Source organism: Monodelphis domestica, chromosome 2 (assembly GCF_027887165.1).
Source record: "Monodelphis domestica isolate mMonDom1 chromosome 2, mMonDom1.pri, whole genome shotgun sequence".
Taxonomy (NCBI): Eukaryota; Metazoa; Chordata; class Mammalia; order Didelphimorphia; family Didelphidae; genus Monodelphis; species Monodelphis domestica.
Window position 1 is genome coordinate 25,004,573 of NC_077228.1, and position 17,460 is coordinate 25,022,032.

The 17,460-nt window shown below is 49.1% G+C and overlaps 1 protein-coding gene across 1 annotated transcript; it reads right to left on the reverse strand.

The window, feature by feature from the left end:
• Positions 1-4,014: 4,014 nt before the first annotated feature.
• Positions 4,015-8,004, reverse strand: DMRTB1 (DMRT like family B with proline rich C-terminal 1). Its single transcript, XM_056815103.1, has 4 exons — positions 6,849-8,004; positions 5,309-5,541; positions 4,398-4,542; positions 4,015-4,231 (listed from the first exon to the last, which is right to left on the reverse strand). Exons 1-4 carry the CDS (start codon positions 7,972-7,974, stop codon positions 4,155-4,157), a joined length of 1,581 nt encoding a protein of 526 aa, XP_056671081.1. The 5' UTR covers positions 7,975-8,004; the 3' UTR covers positions 4,015-4,154.
• Between the last annotated feature and the right edge of the window lie 9,456 nt (positions 8,005-17,460).

The window sequence follows — 17,460 nt, forward strand, 5'->3', positions numbered from 1 at the left end:
CACAAGTAAAACCCAGTGGAATTGTGCATTGGCTACAGGGGTGTGGGGGTGGGGTGAGGGAAGAAATGGATCTTGTAACCATGGAAAAATAATGTAAATTAATTAATTAAATAAAAATTTTCAAAAAAAAAAAGATGGTGGCTAAGAGGTGCCTTGAAGGAAGTGAGGGATCCTGTGAGGCAGCAGTGAGTTGTCCCTTTACATTGGAACCCTAAGCACACACATTCCCCATATATGGGGGCACAATAGCACAAATATTCAGCATATAAATGTATGTAAGTGTATGTAAAAAGGATGTAACTAGAAGGGAATCCAGAAGCTAAATGGGGGAAGAAGGCAGTGAGCACACATGTTACTAAAGGGATGGAGAGTGAACACCTAGAAACAACAGCAGCGACTGCAAAGGACCAGAAAGCGGGTTGGATTCAATTCATTCCAAGTTGCTGGTGTCTTCATGGACTGGGGGGATTAAATAGGGCTGGTTTGTCTATATTTTAGCAAAGTACTGGACGGTCATTTGTGCTGTCTTGTGGATGATGGAGAAAGATGGTTAAATAATAGAATAATTAGGTCCCTTCATCAGGACAAAGAAGAGGTCTTAATGGTTCGTGTCAGCTTGGAAGGCAGCCCCTGCTGGAACTTGGCAGTGACCTGCTGGCTCCATAATCTGTTTACCTGTGACTTAGACAAAGGTGTGGGCGGGAGAAAGGAAAAAAGCACTCATCCAAGGTCTTCTATGGGCCCTGCAGGTGCTGTGCTAATATTTACAAATATTCATCCCTCCTTGTTGATGATGTCAAAAAGGTGATGTCTTGACCTATGTATGAATTGGATTTAAGTGAAGCAGAATTGCCCCAAGAAGTCAACCTCATACTCTCATCCAATCATCAGAGTCCAGGTGGTCCTGGGTTCAAGTCTGGCCTCAGACACTTCCTAACTGGGTGACCCTGGGCAAATTAAGTAACCCCCATTGCTTAGCCCTGACTGCTCTTCTGCCTTAGAACCAATGCTCAGTCTTGATGCGGAGATGGAAGTTTTTAAAAACTGCAGTATAAGAAGACGGCAGCATTTCACAGGGTAACGTACAAACCCTACAGCCCTGAAGGAACAGAAGCTGCCTCAGTGACCACCATCCCACGTCAGGGGCTTGAGGCATGAAGAACATTCCTCTGCCAACTCTCAAACCTCTGGAGGCTTCTGCAGGTCTGCATTTAAAAGGGAAACTGAGGAACATTCTTGTTTCAAAGCCATGGGCCCCTGAAGAAGGGTCTTGTCTTTGGGTCACTGGGTTTGTTTCTTTTTTAATCTTGACTTTGTCTTAGTAACACTGAGTGCTAATACTCTAAGACAGCAGGGTTCAGCAAACAGGGTTAAGTGACTTGCTCAGGGTCACCCAGCGAAGAAGGGTCTGAGGCCAGATTTGAATCCAGGTCCCACCCCGACGTCAGGCCTGATGCTCTAGCCACTGTGCTATGTAGCTGTCCCGCTCTGATCCAGGGGCCATTTGGCTTCTCTAAGCACAAAACACTCCATCTGTCCACTCTGGGCATTTCAATCCCCCCCCACCCCCCGTGCCTGGAATGCTTCCCCTCTCTGGCTAAAATCCCCCCTTTTACAGGAAACTATTCCCACCCCTCCTGATCTTCTCCAGTTACTTGTGTGCCTAAATCACATTCACTCATCATCTCCCTCTCAGGACTATTTAGTATAGAAGCCAGCACCTAACAGAAGCTTCATAAACGTTCATTGACTGACCAATTTGAACTGGGGTCTCCCAGACTCCAGACCAGGGCTGACTTCCTGACCAGAGGGGTCCCAAAGCATCCCAGACCCCTTCGGAGGAGAGGGGCTTGTTGGAGATGCCCAGGCTTCTGAGGACCCTTCCCCATCCGAGAGTTCGCCCCTTCTAGAGGCAGTCCGGGCCCCCTGGGGCACCTGGGAAGCTTGTCACAGGAGCCGGAGCTGGGGTGGAGGGGAGCTGAGTAGCCAGCCCAACCCCCCTCACTTTCATCTTAATTATTTTTAACATGTTTGTACAAAAATAGACCCTTGTGCTTTTGGGGGTGGCAAGAAATTGGAACAAAGGGGGAACAGCTGAATAAACTGCAGCATGTGGCGGGGATGGGATACTCCTGTATCTTGAATCTTGTAACCATGAAAAAATTCTAAATTAATTAATTAAATAATTTCAATAAAAAAAGATGGTACTCTCGTACCCTTGGTCACATGCCACTGTCCACCATACTTAGGTGTGCACTTTTCAGTTTTTGCAGTTTCTCAAATTGCAAACCTTTTCACCCTTTATCACATCTCTAGATGAGGAGCAGTAACAGGACGGTCTCAGAAAGCCAGAAAGACCTTCATGAACAGATGCAAAGGGAAGTAAGCAGAACCAGGGGAGCATCACAGTCAGAAGCGGCAGGCCGTGGAACGATCCCACGGGGCGGGCGGGAGGATCAGGAACAATGTGGACTCGGCTCTTTTTCTGTTTCTCAGTAGTTTTATTTACTCTGAAAGGAGTGATTTTCAAGTATCCTGTGAGATAAGGGTAAAACCACTCTCTGAGGGACTCGGGACAAAGAAGGCCGTCCATCTCCGGAGAAAGCGCTGCTGGAGCTGGAGGGCAGCTGGAAGCACAGCATTTATCACTCGTTTATTTGGGTTTATAACATGATTCTCTTACAAAAATGAACAATATGGTACATAAGCCAGACTGAATGGCTTCTCGGCTACAGGAGAAGGGAAGGAGACCACAAGCATCATCTAATTTTGGAGAACTTATGTGTAGATTTGTTCTCGGAATAAAATAAAGATAAAACTAAAATTTTATTTATTTTAATTTATTAAATTTAAAAATTTAATTATTTTTAAACCTGTACCCTGTCTTTTTTTCTTTAGTCCAATCCTTTCATTTTATTGATAGAAAAACTGTGGTCTAGAGAGGTTAGGTGATCGTACCTTGTCTTAATATCAATTCTAAGTCAGAAGAGCAGCGAGAGCTGGGTGACTGGGGTTAAGTAACTTGCCCGAGGTCACATGACTAGAGTTGGAGGCTAGATTTGAACCCAGGACCTTAGGTCTGGCTCTCTTTCTATGGTGCTGCCTCCCAACCCCATTCCTTTAGAGATGAGGAAACGGAGGCCCCAGAACCTGCCTTGTCCAAGGGCCCAGGATGGAAACCCCAATTCCAGGGCTCTTTGGGGGATCCGCAGCCCCATGCTAAGCCCTGAGACGTGATGCCCCCCAATTTCAGTGCCAGCAGGTTCACCGGCTTCCCAAAGAAAGAACAAAGCTTCCACTCAGGGCAAATTAAGGCATCTTTTTGTTTTATTGAAACGGAGAAAACGGCCCCCCGGAGAGCGGGCAGCCCGCACGCTTGAATGTAGCTTCACTTTGTTTGGGGAGGTCAAGCCGGGGCTCTCCACAGCTCCGGAACCAACGTGCCTCCCTTGAAAAACAGCAAAAAGCTCAACACGGAACAGAATTAGAGTTTTCAACCAAAGAAACGTCGCCTTAGAACAGCCTCAAAAAGAAACATTTGTGCTTTTGTGACTTAACTGCCCCCCAGTGGCTCCGGACCGTGAGAGCGCGAGGGGGGGGGGATGCCCAGGCTGGAAAGGGCCCCCCCAGGGAAGCGAGTCACACTCACCTGACAGGATGCTCTCAATACAAACGATGCAGAACCGCCCCCCTCCCCTCCCCCTCCCCCCACTCTCTCCTCTTTGGCTTAGGATTGGGACGCCCAAGGGGAGACCAGGCCCCGGCCCCCCTCCCCAGGAGCCGCCCACTGCCCAGGCGCAGCGGGCGGCCCCTCCCCAACCCCTAAGCAGGAAAGCTGGGCCCAGCGAAGATTTCAATTAATCTTTGGGGAAACTTAAGGGCTGGCCCAGCCCTCCTCTCCGCTGCCCTGCCGGGGAAACACTCAATTCATTCTTGGCCCAGTGGCGCCCCGACACCGGGCCAGACCAGCTTCCCTCCCCACAGCGGGCACCCCTCCTCCCCCTCCTGTCCCCGGCCTGGCCTTCCCTGAACCCCAGTTTTCCAGGCTCCCATCCCGAGTCACCCCACGCGTCACTCCAGCTCATCAGCACCCCTTTGGCACAGCTGCAGCCCCCCTGGGCCCCCCCAGTGTGCCCGAGGACCAGCCTGGGGGCTTAGTTGGTCGGCTCCTGCGGAGACGGCTGGCTGTGCTCACACATCACGCCCGCATCCGAGACGTCCGTCAGGGTGGCTACAAGAGAATCACAGGCCCAGGCGGGGCTCGAGTCCACCCGGAGCCCCCCCAGGCCTCGCCCAGCCTCCCCTGCCCGCCAGGCTTGGAGCCCCCCCCTTCGCCCAGCCCCCACCCGCCGGGCTTGGAGCCCCCCCTTCGCCCAGCCCCCACCCGCCGAGCTTACCGGTGGATTCTTTGGCCGTGTCGGTGAGAACGTTCAGCGGCAGCGGAGGCGGGATGTAGTGGAGCCCCGGCAGAAAGCTCGGAGGGATGAACTGAGGCAGCGGCGGGTAGTAGCCCTGCCTGAAGTCTCCACTGGTATCCTGCATCTTCGCAAACAGAGACGCGGCTGGGAGCCCCCCCCCAAGGGACAGACCCCCCCCCTCCCTGAGGGACACCCGTCCTTTGTCTTCATTTCCCAAACAGAAAAGGCTCCCCCCCTTTCTTTTAAAAGGGAGGAGGAGAGCCAGGCCTAGAGGCGGGAGGTCCTGGGTTCAAATCTGACCTCAGACACTTCCCGGTGGGGTGACCCTTGGCGAGTCACTTGACCCCCATGGCCCAGCCCTCACTGCTCTTCTGCCTTGGCACCAATCCACAGTATTGACTCCGAGAGGAAAGTGAGGGTTTAAAAACAGTCATTCTAATACCCCCTTAGACACCGGGACCCTCACTGAGAGCCAAAAGGGGCCTCAGACGCCGCCTTACTCCTATGTCTTCATTTTACAGATGAGGAAACTGAGGCTGGAGGGGCCCTTCTTGCCACACTAGGAAATGTTAGAGGTAAGATTTGAACCTCATTCCTGACTCCAGACTGTGTGTTCTTTCCATTAAGTCGTTCTATCTCTTTTTCTGGGCCTGTTTCCTCCTCTAAAATGAAGGCGTGGGGGGGGGGGTTCAGAAGTCAATCAAATAATTTTTGGCTTGAATACTCTAGGAACAGGGAACTCACTACTTCAGCGGTCAAGTCCAGGGGTCTTAGGACAGCTCTAAAAGTGAAGCATTTCCCCTAAAGTCCAGGCAGAACTTGCCACCTTGCAGCAGACCTTCTAGCTACTCCCTGGGCACGGCCTCCCCTGTGGAAGAGCCCCCACTCACCAGCAAAGAAGAGGAGGTCCCCGCTCCGTGGTTGCTGGGAACATGGCGGAAGCCCCTCTGGATGGGGATCCCTGAAGTAGCAGGAGAGCTGCGGTAGCTGGGCTGGTTGACGATGCCCAGCGGGAACGGGCGGTAGTGGTACATGTTGGCATAGCCCGGGTACATTTTGGACGGTTCTCTCTCTAGGTAGTCAGACCCCACCATGCACTCTGGGGCGATGTTGGATGGGTGCCCTGGAGGGAGGCAAGGTGGGGCCCCCAGAGGGGGAGGGAAGATAGAAAACCAGAGTCACCCACAGCAGCTCCCAGAGGGGAGACACTACCCGTCCAAGGACAGTGCTCCCTGGGGAAACTCACAGGGAGGCGGTGCATTTTCCTCCCTGCGGCCTTGGAGGCCCAGCAATGCCTGGCCCTGAGCAGCCCGGAAAAGTCCCAGAACCCTGTGCGGCTGAAACTTACTCGCTGAGGGTTTCCTTTCCCCCAGTGCTTTCTCCAATTGTCTAACGGATTCCCTGCGGCCACCCCAGGGCACTCAGGAAGAAAGAGCCCGGACAAGAGGCCCCTCCAGGGGGGGCGCTACTCACTCACTGGGTGAGACCTTGGGCCAGTCCCCCACCCGCCTCCTTCCAGGTTTAAGGATCGACCCCAGCACTAGAGTGAAAAACTCGCCTCCGCCCACAGTTTAGGGCACCTGAGAAAAGGGAGCAGCCAGGGTGGCGCCGGCCCGACTGCTCGCGGGGTATTGCGGCCCATAGAGGGGGTGGAAACGGCCCTGGATTGGGGTGGGGGCGGGGGGCCAGCGTCTCTACTTCCCCCTCCTCACTGAGCGCCCTTAGACCAATCACCGGCGGTCTCCGGCCGGGTCCCCGGCTCTGTGCAAGGCTTAAGGCCCCCTCCCGCCCCACTGGCGGACGATTCAAACGCAACGGCCCGAAGCGCGCTGAGACTGTGAGACCATATAGACAAGCGGCCCCTCCCTACGGCTCCAGCGTTAGGTTGGCCGAGCCTTTGCTTTTCTCCAGCCCCGGGACAGTTTCCCCGCTCTAAAAACGCAGGGGCTGGATAGGGGGTCACCCGCCCGGAATCGTCCAAGAGCCCTATTTTACCCGGGGGGAAACTGAGGCCCGGAGGCGCCACCGACCTGCAGACTCGCCTTCACCGTGATAAGAATTTCTCCACCTTGGAAGGTTCTGGGTCCGGGAGGGAGCGCGGTGGGGCCCAAACCGTGCGAGTTAGGGGGGGGGGGTCGGGGAGAGGATTCTAAGTCGACCCCCTCTTTCCGGGGCCGAAAACCGAGACTCCGAGGAGCCACGGACCCTGCCCACATGCGTCTCGCTAGGGAAGTTCTCCCACCCTCGGGGGTTCCGAGTCCCGGAGGGAGCGCGGTTTGGGGGATGCCGGGGTGGGGCGCTCCGATCCCCTCTTATTAGCGCGGGGGAAAACTGAGGGCCGCTGGACGCCACGCGGGCAGTCAGCGGGAGGAGAAGCGTTTTCTAGACGAGAGAAGGTCCCGGGACTGGGGGGGGGGGAAGAGTACTTACCGAAGTCAGCGTAGGGCGGGCTGGGGGAGGCCGAAGTGGAGGCGGCGGCAGCGGCGGCAGCCGACGGCAGCGGGGTTGGTGGGGGCGCCGGCAGGGGCATCGGCATGGGCATGGGCAGCGCCCGTCGCGGCCCCGGCTTGCAGCAGCCGTCTAAGCCCCGGGCGCCCGTCTCGGAGGCTCCCAGGTGGCTGCCCCCGCCATTGCTCCCCGGGCCGCGCTCATAGGGCCCCGTGGGGCCGGACCGGGCGCCGGCGTAGACGGCGGCTGCTGCCCTGGTGTCTGGACCCGCTTCGGCTGCGGCGCAGGGCCCGGGCCCGGGCATTGGCAGCGGCATAGGCATAGGCAGGGGCACCGGACGGGCGCAAGGCGCGGGCCCCGGGGCGCCCAGGGCGGCGGCGGCAGCAGCGGCGGCGCTGGCGGGAGGCTCCCCGGGGTGCTCGTCGGGGTCGTCGCCATCGTGCGTCTGGCGCTTGAGCACCTTCTGCGCCGCCATGATCTTCTGGCGCTCGGTGATCAGGTAGCACTTCTCGCAGGTGCACTGCTTCCAGCGACACTTGCCCACGTGGCCCTTGACGGGCACCAGGAAGCCGTGGTTGCGGCACCGCGAGCACTTGGGGGTGCGCAGCATCTTGTCGCCGGGGGCCTCCTTGGGGGGCTCCGTCTTCATGGCCCAGCCGCCGGGGCTGGAGGGCGGCGGGGGCGGGGGCGCGGGCAGCGGCTGCGGGGGCGCCGTCGGGGCGGACAAGCTGGGCGGCTGCCGCTCTTGCTGCTGCCGTTGCTCTGGCTCCTGCTGCTGCTCTTGCTTCTGCTCCTGCTCCTCCTCCTGCTGTTGCTGCGGCTCCTCCTGCCCCTGCTCCTGCTGCTGCCCCGGCGGAAGCCCCGCGTGCCCTAGGTCGTTACACTTGTAGCAAGTCGGCGCCTCCGCAGACCACTTGCACAGCAACCCCTTTTTCGGGTGCAAAAGCGGTGGAGGGCCCTGCACCCCGGGAGCCCTCGGAGGGGAGCCCCGACGTGCCCCAGAGCTCATGGAGGCCGGGCAGCCTGGCCAGGCGCAAGCTCCAGCCGTCTGCTCGGACAGCGGAGGAAACTGAGGCCCCGCCGCCGCCTCTGGGCGGGAGGAGTGCATGGCGCTCACCTCAAGTCCCCGGGAGGTTGCTACTGGTGCACCGAGACCATCTGGCTGGGGGAGGGGAGGGGGGCTCGGGTGGAGCTCGAGGCTCGGGCTGGGCTTCCCTCCCCAAGCTCGCCCGCCCCCCCAGCCCGAGCTAGGAGAGCTTGGGAACTTTGGAAGGGTGGCGGGTCCTTGTGCAATGCTGCTGGGTGCAACCTGCGTGACCCCCGCCAGGCATTCCCCCAGCTCCGGGCGAGTGGGAGGCGGGGCACCCTCGGGATCCATCTTGGACCTGCTGGGAGCACCGAGTAAGCGCCTACTGTGTGCCTGCCCCGCAGGGACACAGGCTGACGTCATTCCTGGCCCCGGGAGCCTCCATTACCAAATCAGGGGAGGCGGGGAAAGGGCTTTGCAAACCTGGCTTGTTGGGAGAACTTGTGTTAGTCTGTACTTAAATGCAAGCTCTTCCACGGCGCTTTAAAGTTTGCAAAGCCCCTCACGGGCCATTCTATAGCATTGGATCCCATTATCCCTATTTTGCACAAAAGGAAACTGAGCCCGACAAGGGGCAGGGAAGAGCAGAACTCGGGTCTACTCCATCCGCAAGCAAGGCAGACATTATCTTTTGTACCCCATAGCGCTATGCCAATGGCAGTTTTGACTCTTTATTCTCGCCTTTATCGTTAGGCGTCAGGGCGGAGTGGGTCCAGAGCCCACCTTGAAATTAGGAAGACCTGAGTGCAAATCCCACCAAAGATACCAGCTACTGTGTGATCTGGGTCAAGTGACAGGACAGATGACTCCCTTAGAGTCTTTTTTTTTTTTTAAACCCTGCCTGGCTTAATATGGACTCTAGGACCAAAGAATAGATGGAGATTACGTGACTTATCCAGGGTCACACGGCTAGGCAGTGCATACAGTTAGATTTAAACCCAGAACCTCCAGATTCCTGGCCTGGCAGATCTACCCCAACTCTCTAAGAGTCTTAAGTCAAAGCCCTGCATTAGTGGAGGGAGTTTCCACTCCTGGGCGTTCCAGAGCCAGTGAAATCTGCCTCCTTCTATTTTTGATCCAAATAGGAAAGAGTGGGGGAGCTGGATTCAGAGTGAGCTTGGGCAAGTCCTTTCCTTCCTGAGTCCTCAGGGTCCTTCTCTGTAAAAGAGGGGGCAAGCTATAAGTTCAGTAAGAGTCCTTCTGGGGAGAAGCTTGCTATGAAAGGATAGAGATGTAGGAATAAATGTGTGTGTATTTACACGCATGTATCTCCTGTATGTGCACACACACATCAGAATAGAGACTGAGCTGTCTCCATATCTATAAACATAAATAGATACATTTATGAAGATATATAGAGGGGCAGCCAGGTGGCTCCAGAGATTCAGGTCTGGAGACCAAAGGTCTTGGGTTCAAATCTAACCTCAGACACTTCCTAGCTGGGTGACTGGGCAAGTCACTTAACCCCTATTGCTTGGCTCTTGCCACACTTCTAATGTAGAACCAATATACAGTATTGATTCTAAGATGGAAGGTATTAAGTTTTAAAAACAAAAGTAAGAAATTTATATAGGGAAGGAATATCAAAAACAGAAGAGATGGATTAAAAAAAGAAAATTTCAAAGAAAAAAAAACCAAGGCCTGATTCCTCCAGTTCGCCCAAGGTATCCCTCGATAAATTAATTTTTTGCAACCCATCTGAAAACTCTGGACCTCTAAAAATCTGGCCCTTCATGATTATCCTGGAATATCCAAAGAAGTGAATCGTGAGATCTGCTTGTCCTGCGTCCAAGTGGCAGGCTGGGTCACCAGGCTCAGGGGACTGGCCTTCCCTTGATTTGGAAGCTTCCTGGGATCCAGGGGGAGATTGCAGCTGGCAGACCGCCTTAGGTAAGGGCCGGCTCCAATCTGCTCACCCTGCATTCTGCCTCCAGAATGGCCAGTTGCATGCGACAAGCCCTGGGTGGGTGCCGGGTCCCTGCCTGCAAGGTGCACAGGACTGTGATCTGAAGACGTGGGAGATCAGAACCCCCTGAGGCTGCCCTCACCCGCCATCATACAGGTGAGAAAACTGAGGCCAGGGCTGTGGAATTCCCCTTCTCAGTAGCTTGTTTGCCTGTTGTCCCCTGCTTCATTGGGACCTCCTTGGAAGCAGGAGTTTAATAAAGATCTATCCAATGGATTATTTATTATTTGTTCATTATTATTTATTATAGTTTATGTTAATTTATTTCTATTGCTTATATTTCTATTTGATTTATTTGTTTCTTGATTGATTGATTGATTGATTATCGACTGGGGCAATGACTTGCCCAGCTCACAGAGGTAGTAAATGGAAATTATGGAATTTGAACCCAGGTCCCCAGACCCAGATGAGGCATTCTTTCTCCTGGGACAAGCTAGGATTTAATTTGAGGAGGGGAAGGGCCAACCCTCCGGAGCTTCAAGTGGAGCCTTCCGAGGAGCTGGGGATTCCCAAAGTTTGGGGGGAGCAGAGAGGGCATGGAGGAGACTAATGGTACCCGCCGGCCCAATTTCTCAAAGGTTTATAAAGTGGTTTTCTCCTGCCACAGCAACTGAAAAATTGCTGCCCGTTTCCTCTGCTCAGGACGCGTTTGATCCCACGTGCTGGGAGGTCCAGGGCACCTCGGGAAGGGGTGGTGGGCAATGCCTGGACAGGCCCGGATCTTCTTAGCTTTAAACTCTAATGTGGACGGCAGGACACGGACATGGAAAGGAGTGGACAGAGATTGGGAGGGGGGCCATCCGCAAGGAAGGCTTCCAGGAAGAGGCGACACGAAGGTGGCCCTTGAGGGAAGAGAGATTGTGGCTGATAGAGGGTCTGAGGATGGAAAGCCTCGGAGAAAAGTGATCCTTCCAGACCCAGGGACAGAAATGGGAATGGTCTTGCTTTGTGGAGGGGAGCAAATAGAGCAGCATCTTTGTGCCCCAGGAAGGAAGGGAGAGCCTTGAATGCCAGAGGACTTTCTGCTTTGGTCTCGGAGGCGACGGCTATTGGAGTGGATCGAGTAGGACTTTGGCCGCTGGGTTGGGATGGAGCCAGATTTGGAGCAAGGAGACCAAGCGATGGCCGTGGTGAGGGGCCGCCTCAGAGGAGAGGAGGGGGTGACGAGCAGAGATGCGAGAGCACCATTCACAGGAGGCTCCTCTGATCTCCTTAGAATCTGAGTTGGGGGAATCTCAGCTCTTTGATCCCCACGCTGGGCGCCGCCGTCTCTCCCCTGGATTTCTCCTGATCTCTCGTCGGTGTCTTTGTACTTTTCACCTTCTGCCTTGTAGTATAGTTATTCGATTGGAAGCTCCTGGAGGGCAGGATCGGCCTTATTCCATTTTTCTATCCCCAAGTGCTTAGACATGGAAGGTGCCTAATAGATCGTTCTTGAACTGGATTTAATTTAGTTTCATAGAATGGAGAAACCAGAAGGCAACTTGGAAATCAGGTTCTATTCCCTTCATTTTACAGATAAAGAAAACTGAGGCCTGCGTGGTTTCCTTTTATTATTATCTTATAGTTCTAGTTTGTAGCATAGTGCACGGAGTAGCCTCAAAAAAATACTTGAGGGGCAGTTACGTAGCTCAGTGGCTTAAAAGCCAGATGGGAGGTCCTGAGTTCAAACTTGACCTCAGACACTTCCAAACTGTGTGACCCTGGGCAAGTCACTTAGCCCCTACTGCTCTTCTGCCTTGGAACCAATATACATTATTGCTTCTAAGACATAAGGTATGATCAATGATGCATGTAAAACCCAGTGGAATTTCGTGTCAGCTACAGGAGAAGGGGAGGGAGTAGAGGGAAAGAACATGAATCATGGAGCCATGGAAAAAAATTCTAAATTAATGAATTAAATAAAAATTTTCAATTAAGACATAAGATAAGGGTTTAAAAAAATTTTTTTTAAATGATGGTGCAGGTGTGGAGAGACTGGTGGGTCTGCAAACTCTCAGAATCTTTTTGGAATAAAATCTGGCAGTATACAAAAAAGGTGACAAAAGGAATCATCCTTTTTGATCCAATTATTTGCTTTTTAAAAATAAAAATAAGATGAATATTCTTTTACAACAATGAACAATATGGAAATGGTTTGCATGAGAATGCATGTATAACCCAGATCAAATTGCTTACCATCTCAGGGAGGGAGGAGGGAGACAATTTGGATCTTATAACTTTAGGAAACATTATGTGGGAAATTGTTATTACATGTAATTGGGAAAATAAAATATTTTAAATAAATAAGTAAAAATAAGAGCTGGCTGTCCAAAAAATACCAGGGCAAGACCATGTATAGTTGCAAAAACAAGACAAAACCATAACCCCAAGAAAGAACAAGAAAGACTGGAAGCAATCTAAATATCTGATGGTGAGGGAATGTTTGAATAAATGGCGATACCTTAGTGGAATAGACAACAGTAATTCAGTTCGTGTGTGAGAACTCTAAGGAAACACCCAGAATTTTATGAAATAAAGCAGAATTGAAGAATAGGGTTTACATTAATTTCAACCATCTAAAAAGAAAAGTGAGTAAGTATGACTGGAGAAAGATAGACACTGGGCAAGGGAGGAACTGACAAGTTAATGGCATTTTACATGTTGAGTTTCACAGAAAATTTAAGTTATTGTATTGATGCTAATTGGATAAAATATTAAGGGATAGGGACTAGACCTGAGATGATACTAATATAGGGAATTCCCAGTTGAAGAAAATCCCTGTACTGACGCAGGTCTTTAAATAAAGTACTAGAAAGATGCCTGAATCATTGAGAGTTAATGATTGGCCCAAGACTTGAATGCAAATCTTTCTGGTTTCCAAGGCTAGCTCTTAAGTCACTGCTTTGTACATTATTTTAAAAAATGTAACAGGAAAATGGCCATTGAGGGAAGAAAGATGCTACCATCACTACAGACATCTAGGTGGTGCAGTAGATTGAGTGATGGTTGTGGAATCAGGAAAATCTGAGTTCACATCTGGCCTCAGACATTAGCTGTGTGACCCTGGGCAAGTCACTTAACCTTGTTTGCATCACTTTCTTCATCTGTAAAATGAAGTGGAGAAGGAAAAGGCAAACCACTCCAGTATCTTTGCTAAGAAAACTCCAAATGGGGTTATGAAGAGTCAGGCATGATTGAATGACAACAATAACCATCACTACAAATTCCTCCCATGTTGACTCCATGGATTTTAGTATAAAATGTGTTGTATTGCCAAGTAAATTTTCATGGAATGGGGAGAATACTCATAAGCAAATAATTAAAAGATGCCAAAGTTTCGGGGTTTGAATGGAAACTCCTTCAGATCTTCCCTGGCGACCCCCTGTCTATTTATTTAGGTCCATTCTTTTTTTTTTAATTTGATCATTTCCAAGCATTATTCATTAAAGACAAAGATCATTTTCTTTTCCTCCCCCCCGCTCCCCCCCCCCCGTAGCCGATGCGTGATTCCACTCGGTGTCACATGTGTTCTTGATTTGAACCCATTGCCATGTTGTCAATATTTGCATTAGAGTGTTCCTTTAGAGTCTCTCCTCTGTCATGTCCCCTCAACTGCTGTAGTCAGGCAGTTGCTTTTCCTCGGTGTTTCCACTCCCATAGTTTATCCTTTGCTTATGAATGATTTTTTTTTCTGCTAGATCCCTGCAGATTGTTCAGGGACATTACACCGCCACTAATGGAGAAGTCCATTACGTTCGATTATACCACAGTGTATTAGTCTCTGTGTACAATGTTCTCCTGGTTCTGCTCCTCTCGCTCTGCATCACTTCCTGGAGGTTGTTCCAGTCTCCATGGAACTTCTCCACTTTATTATTCCTTTTAGCACAATAGTATTCCATCACCAACATATACCACAGTTTGTTCAGCCATTTCCCAATTGATGGGCATCCCCTCGTTTTCCAGTTTTGGGCCACCACAAAGAGCGCAGCTATGAATATTCTTGTACAAGTCTTTGTGTCCATTATCTCTTTGGGGTACAGACCCAGCAGTGCTATGGATGGATCAAAGGGCAGACAGTCTTTTATCGCCCTTTGGGCATAGTTCCAAATTGCCCTCCAGAATGGTTGGATCAGTTCACAACTCCACCAGCAATGAATTAATGTCCCAACTTTACCACATCCCCTCCAGCATTCATGACTTTCCTTTGCTGTCATGTTAGCCAGTCTGCTAGGTGTGAGGTGATACCTCAGAGTTGTTTTGATTTGCATCTCTCTGATTATAAGAGATTTAGAACACTTCTTCATGTGCTTATTAATAGTTTTGATTTCTTTGGCTGAGAACTGCCTGTTCATGTCCCGTGCCCATTTATCAATTGGAGAATGGCTTGATTTTTTGTACAATTGATTTAGTTCTTTGTATATTTGAGTAATTAAACCTTTGTCAGAGGTTTTTATAAAGATTTTTTTCCCAATTTGTTGTTTTCCTTCTGATTTTAGTTACATTGGTTTTGTTTGTACAAAAGCTTTTTAATTTGATGTAGTCAAAATTATTTATTTCACATTTTGTGATTCTTTCTATGTCTTGCTTGGTTTTAAAGTCTTTCCCCTCACAAAGGTCTGACATGTATACTATTCTGTGTTTACCCAATTTACTTATGGTTTCCTTCTTTATGTTTAAGTCACTCACCCATTTTGAATTTATCTTGGTGTAGGGTGTGAGGTGTTGATCTATTCCTAGTCTCTCCCACACTGTCTTCCAATTTTCCCAGCAGTTTTTATCGAATAGTGGATTTTTGTCCCAAAAGCTGGGATCTTTGGGTTTATCGTATACTGTCTTGCTGAGGTCGCTTTTCCCCAGTCTATTCCACTGATCCTCCTTTCTGTCTCTTAGCCAGTACCAAATTGTTTTGATGACTGCTGCTTTGTAATATAGTTTGAGGTCTGGGACTGCAAGGCCCCCCTCATTTGTGTTTTTTTTTTTCATTATTTCCCTGGATATCCTTGATCTTTTGTTATTCCAAATGAACTTTGTTGTTTTTTTCTAAATCAGTAAAGAAATATTTTGGGAGTTCCATGGGTATGGCACTAAATAGATAAATAAGTTTGGGTAGGATGGTCATTTTTATTATATTGGTTCGTCCTATCCATGAGCAGTTAATGTTTTTCCAATTGCTCAAGTCTAGTTTTAGTTGTGTGGCGAGTGTTTTGTAGTTGTGTTCATATAGTTCCTGTGTTATTTAGGTCCATTCTAACAAAGCCATTATTATTGGACTCCTGAATATTCCATTCTACAAGGGAGAGAATCCAAAGCAACATACTGCAGAATTTAATTAAATGCCCTAGTTCTCCCAGATCGCAGAGCTTCTTTCTACATTGTTCATCCTTCCAATAAATACTGGTCAGCATTTAACAACCAGCTCTCCCAGTAGTAGGAACTGACCCCAGGACATCCCAGCTTACCCAGCTATCTCTATCCTTCCAAATATAAAATCTCCCCAAAGTGACAAGCCTTGAAATATCAGTCTGCTCCTATAGATAACCAACACTGGGGTGAAAGCCAAAGGACTATGGAGGCCTTGATCAAGACGTTTTCTTCTCTGGGCCTCTGTAAAATGAGAGGATGGACTAGTAGCCTTGGGCCAGATGCCCTTTGAGGGTCTGTCCAATCAGAGCTCCGTGATGATGACAATGATGAGTAGAAGACAGATAAATGCTAATGATTTGTGTCAGTTTATTTTGTGTACTGCAACTTTGCTAAAGTTATTGATTATTTAAACTAGTCTTTAATTTTTTAATTTAATTTTTTTAAATTTTATTTGGTCAATTTCAAACATTATTCCTTGGTTACAAAAGTCATTTTCTATTCCTCCCTCCCCTCCCCTGCCCTTCCCCTTGCCGAGGTGCAATTCCACTGGGTTTTACATGTGTCCTTGATCAAAACCTATTTCCATGCTGTTGGTGTTTCCACTAGGGTGATCATTTAGAATCTATATCCCCAATCACATCCCATTGACCCATGTCATCAAGCAGTTGTTTTTCTTCTGTGTTTCTACTCCCACAGTTTTCCCTCTGAATGTGGATTAAATTAGTCTTTTAGTTGATTTTCTAGTATTCTCCAAGTATATCATATCATCTGCAATGAGTGATAGTTTAGTTTCCTCATTGCCTCCTTTAATCCCTTCAATTTCTTTTTCTTCTCTTTCTGTGAGAGCTAGTGTTTCTAGTACAATATTAAACAATGGTGGTGATAATGGGCATCCCTGCTTTACCCCTGATTTTATTGGGAAGGCTTCTAATTTATCTCCATTGCAAATGATACTTGCTGATGGTTTTAAATAAATACTGCTTATTATTTTGAGGAAAGGCCCTTTTATTCCTATACCTTCTAGTGTTTTCAATAGGAATGGGTGTTGTATTTTGTCAAAAGCTTTTTCTTTTGTCTATTAAGATAATCATGTAATTTCTGTTAGTTTGGTAATTGATATGGTCAATTATGCCAATGGATTTCCTACTATTAAACCATCCTTGCATTCCTGCTATAAATCCCACCCAATCATAGTGAATAACCCTTGTGATGACTTACTGTATTCTCTTTGCTAGTATTATATTTAAGATTTTTGCACCTATGTTCATTAAGGAGATTGGTCTGTAGTTTTCTTTCTCTGGTTTTGTTCCGCCTGGTTTTGTAATCAGTACCACATTTGTGTCATAAAAGGAATTTGGTAAGACTCCTTCTTTACTTATTTTGTCAAATAATTTGTCTAGTATTGGGATTAATTGTTCTTTAAATGTTTGATAGAATTCACTTTGAATCCATCTGGCCCTGGGGATTTTTTATTGGGAGTTCATGGATGGCTTGTTCAATTTCTTTTTCTGAGATGGGATTGTTTAAGTATTGTATTTCCTCTTTTGTTAATCTAGGCAGTTTATATTTTGGTAAATATTCACCCATTTCCCCTACATTGTCATATTTGTTGTCAAATAATTGGGCAAAATAGCTCCTAATAATTGCCTTAATATACTCTTCATTAGAGGTGAAATCACCTTTTTCATTTTTGATACTGATCATTTGATCCTCTTCTTTCCTTTTTAAATTACATTAACTTAGATCTATCAAGGCCATTTGCAAAAGACTTCTTTCATTGAAGGAAATAGATTATTTGATTTACTGTGCTTGAGCTGAGGGTCAGAGTGGACCAGAGCCTAGGAGAGAAAATATGCAGCTCCAGAGCAGAGAAATTATTTGGGGAAAAAGCCAATATGAATAGAAGTTGGTATCTTCATGATGTCCCAATCCCCAGCTTACTATACTAGAGACTTTGAAAATTTTCTCCTCAGTAGATTGTCTCTCTTTCTCTGTCTCTATCTCTCTCTGTCTTTCTCTCTGCCTCTGTTTCTCTGTCTGCCTCTCTCTCTCTCTCTCTCTCTCTCTCTCTCTCTCTCTCTCTCTCTCTCTCTCTCTCTCTCTCTCTCTCTCTCTCTCTCTCTCTCTCTCTCTCTCCCACCTTTCCCATTCCCTTTCCCTCCTTCCCTCTCTCCTCTCCCTTCCCCTTTTTCTCC

Bases quoted from the DNA above. Each gene is read 5' to 3' on its own strand.
- DMRTB1 (XM_056815103.1), bottom strand. From the start codon at position 7,974: ATGCACTCCTCCCGCCCAGAGGCGGCGGCGGGGCCTCAGTTTCCTCCG. The intron at 5,542-6,848 runs GTAAGTACTCTT...GCCTCCCTCCAG, and splicing joins CCCGCCCTACGCTGACTTCG to GGCACCCATCCAACATCGCC. The intron at 4,543-5,308 runs GTGAGTGGGGGC...CTGTTTGCGAAG, and splicing joins GGACCTCCTCTTCTTTGCTG to ATGCAGGATACCAGTGGAGA.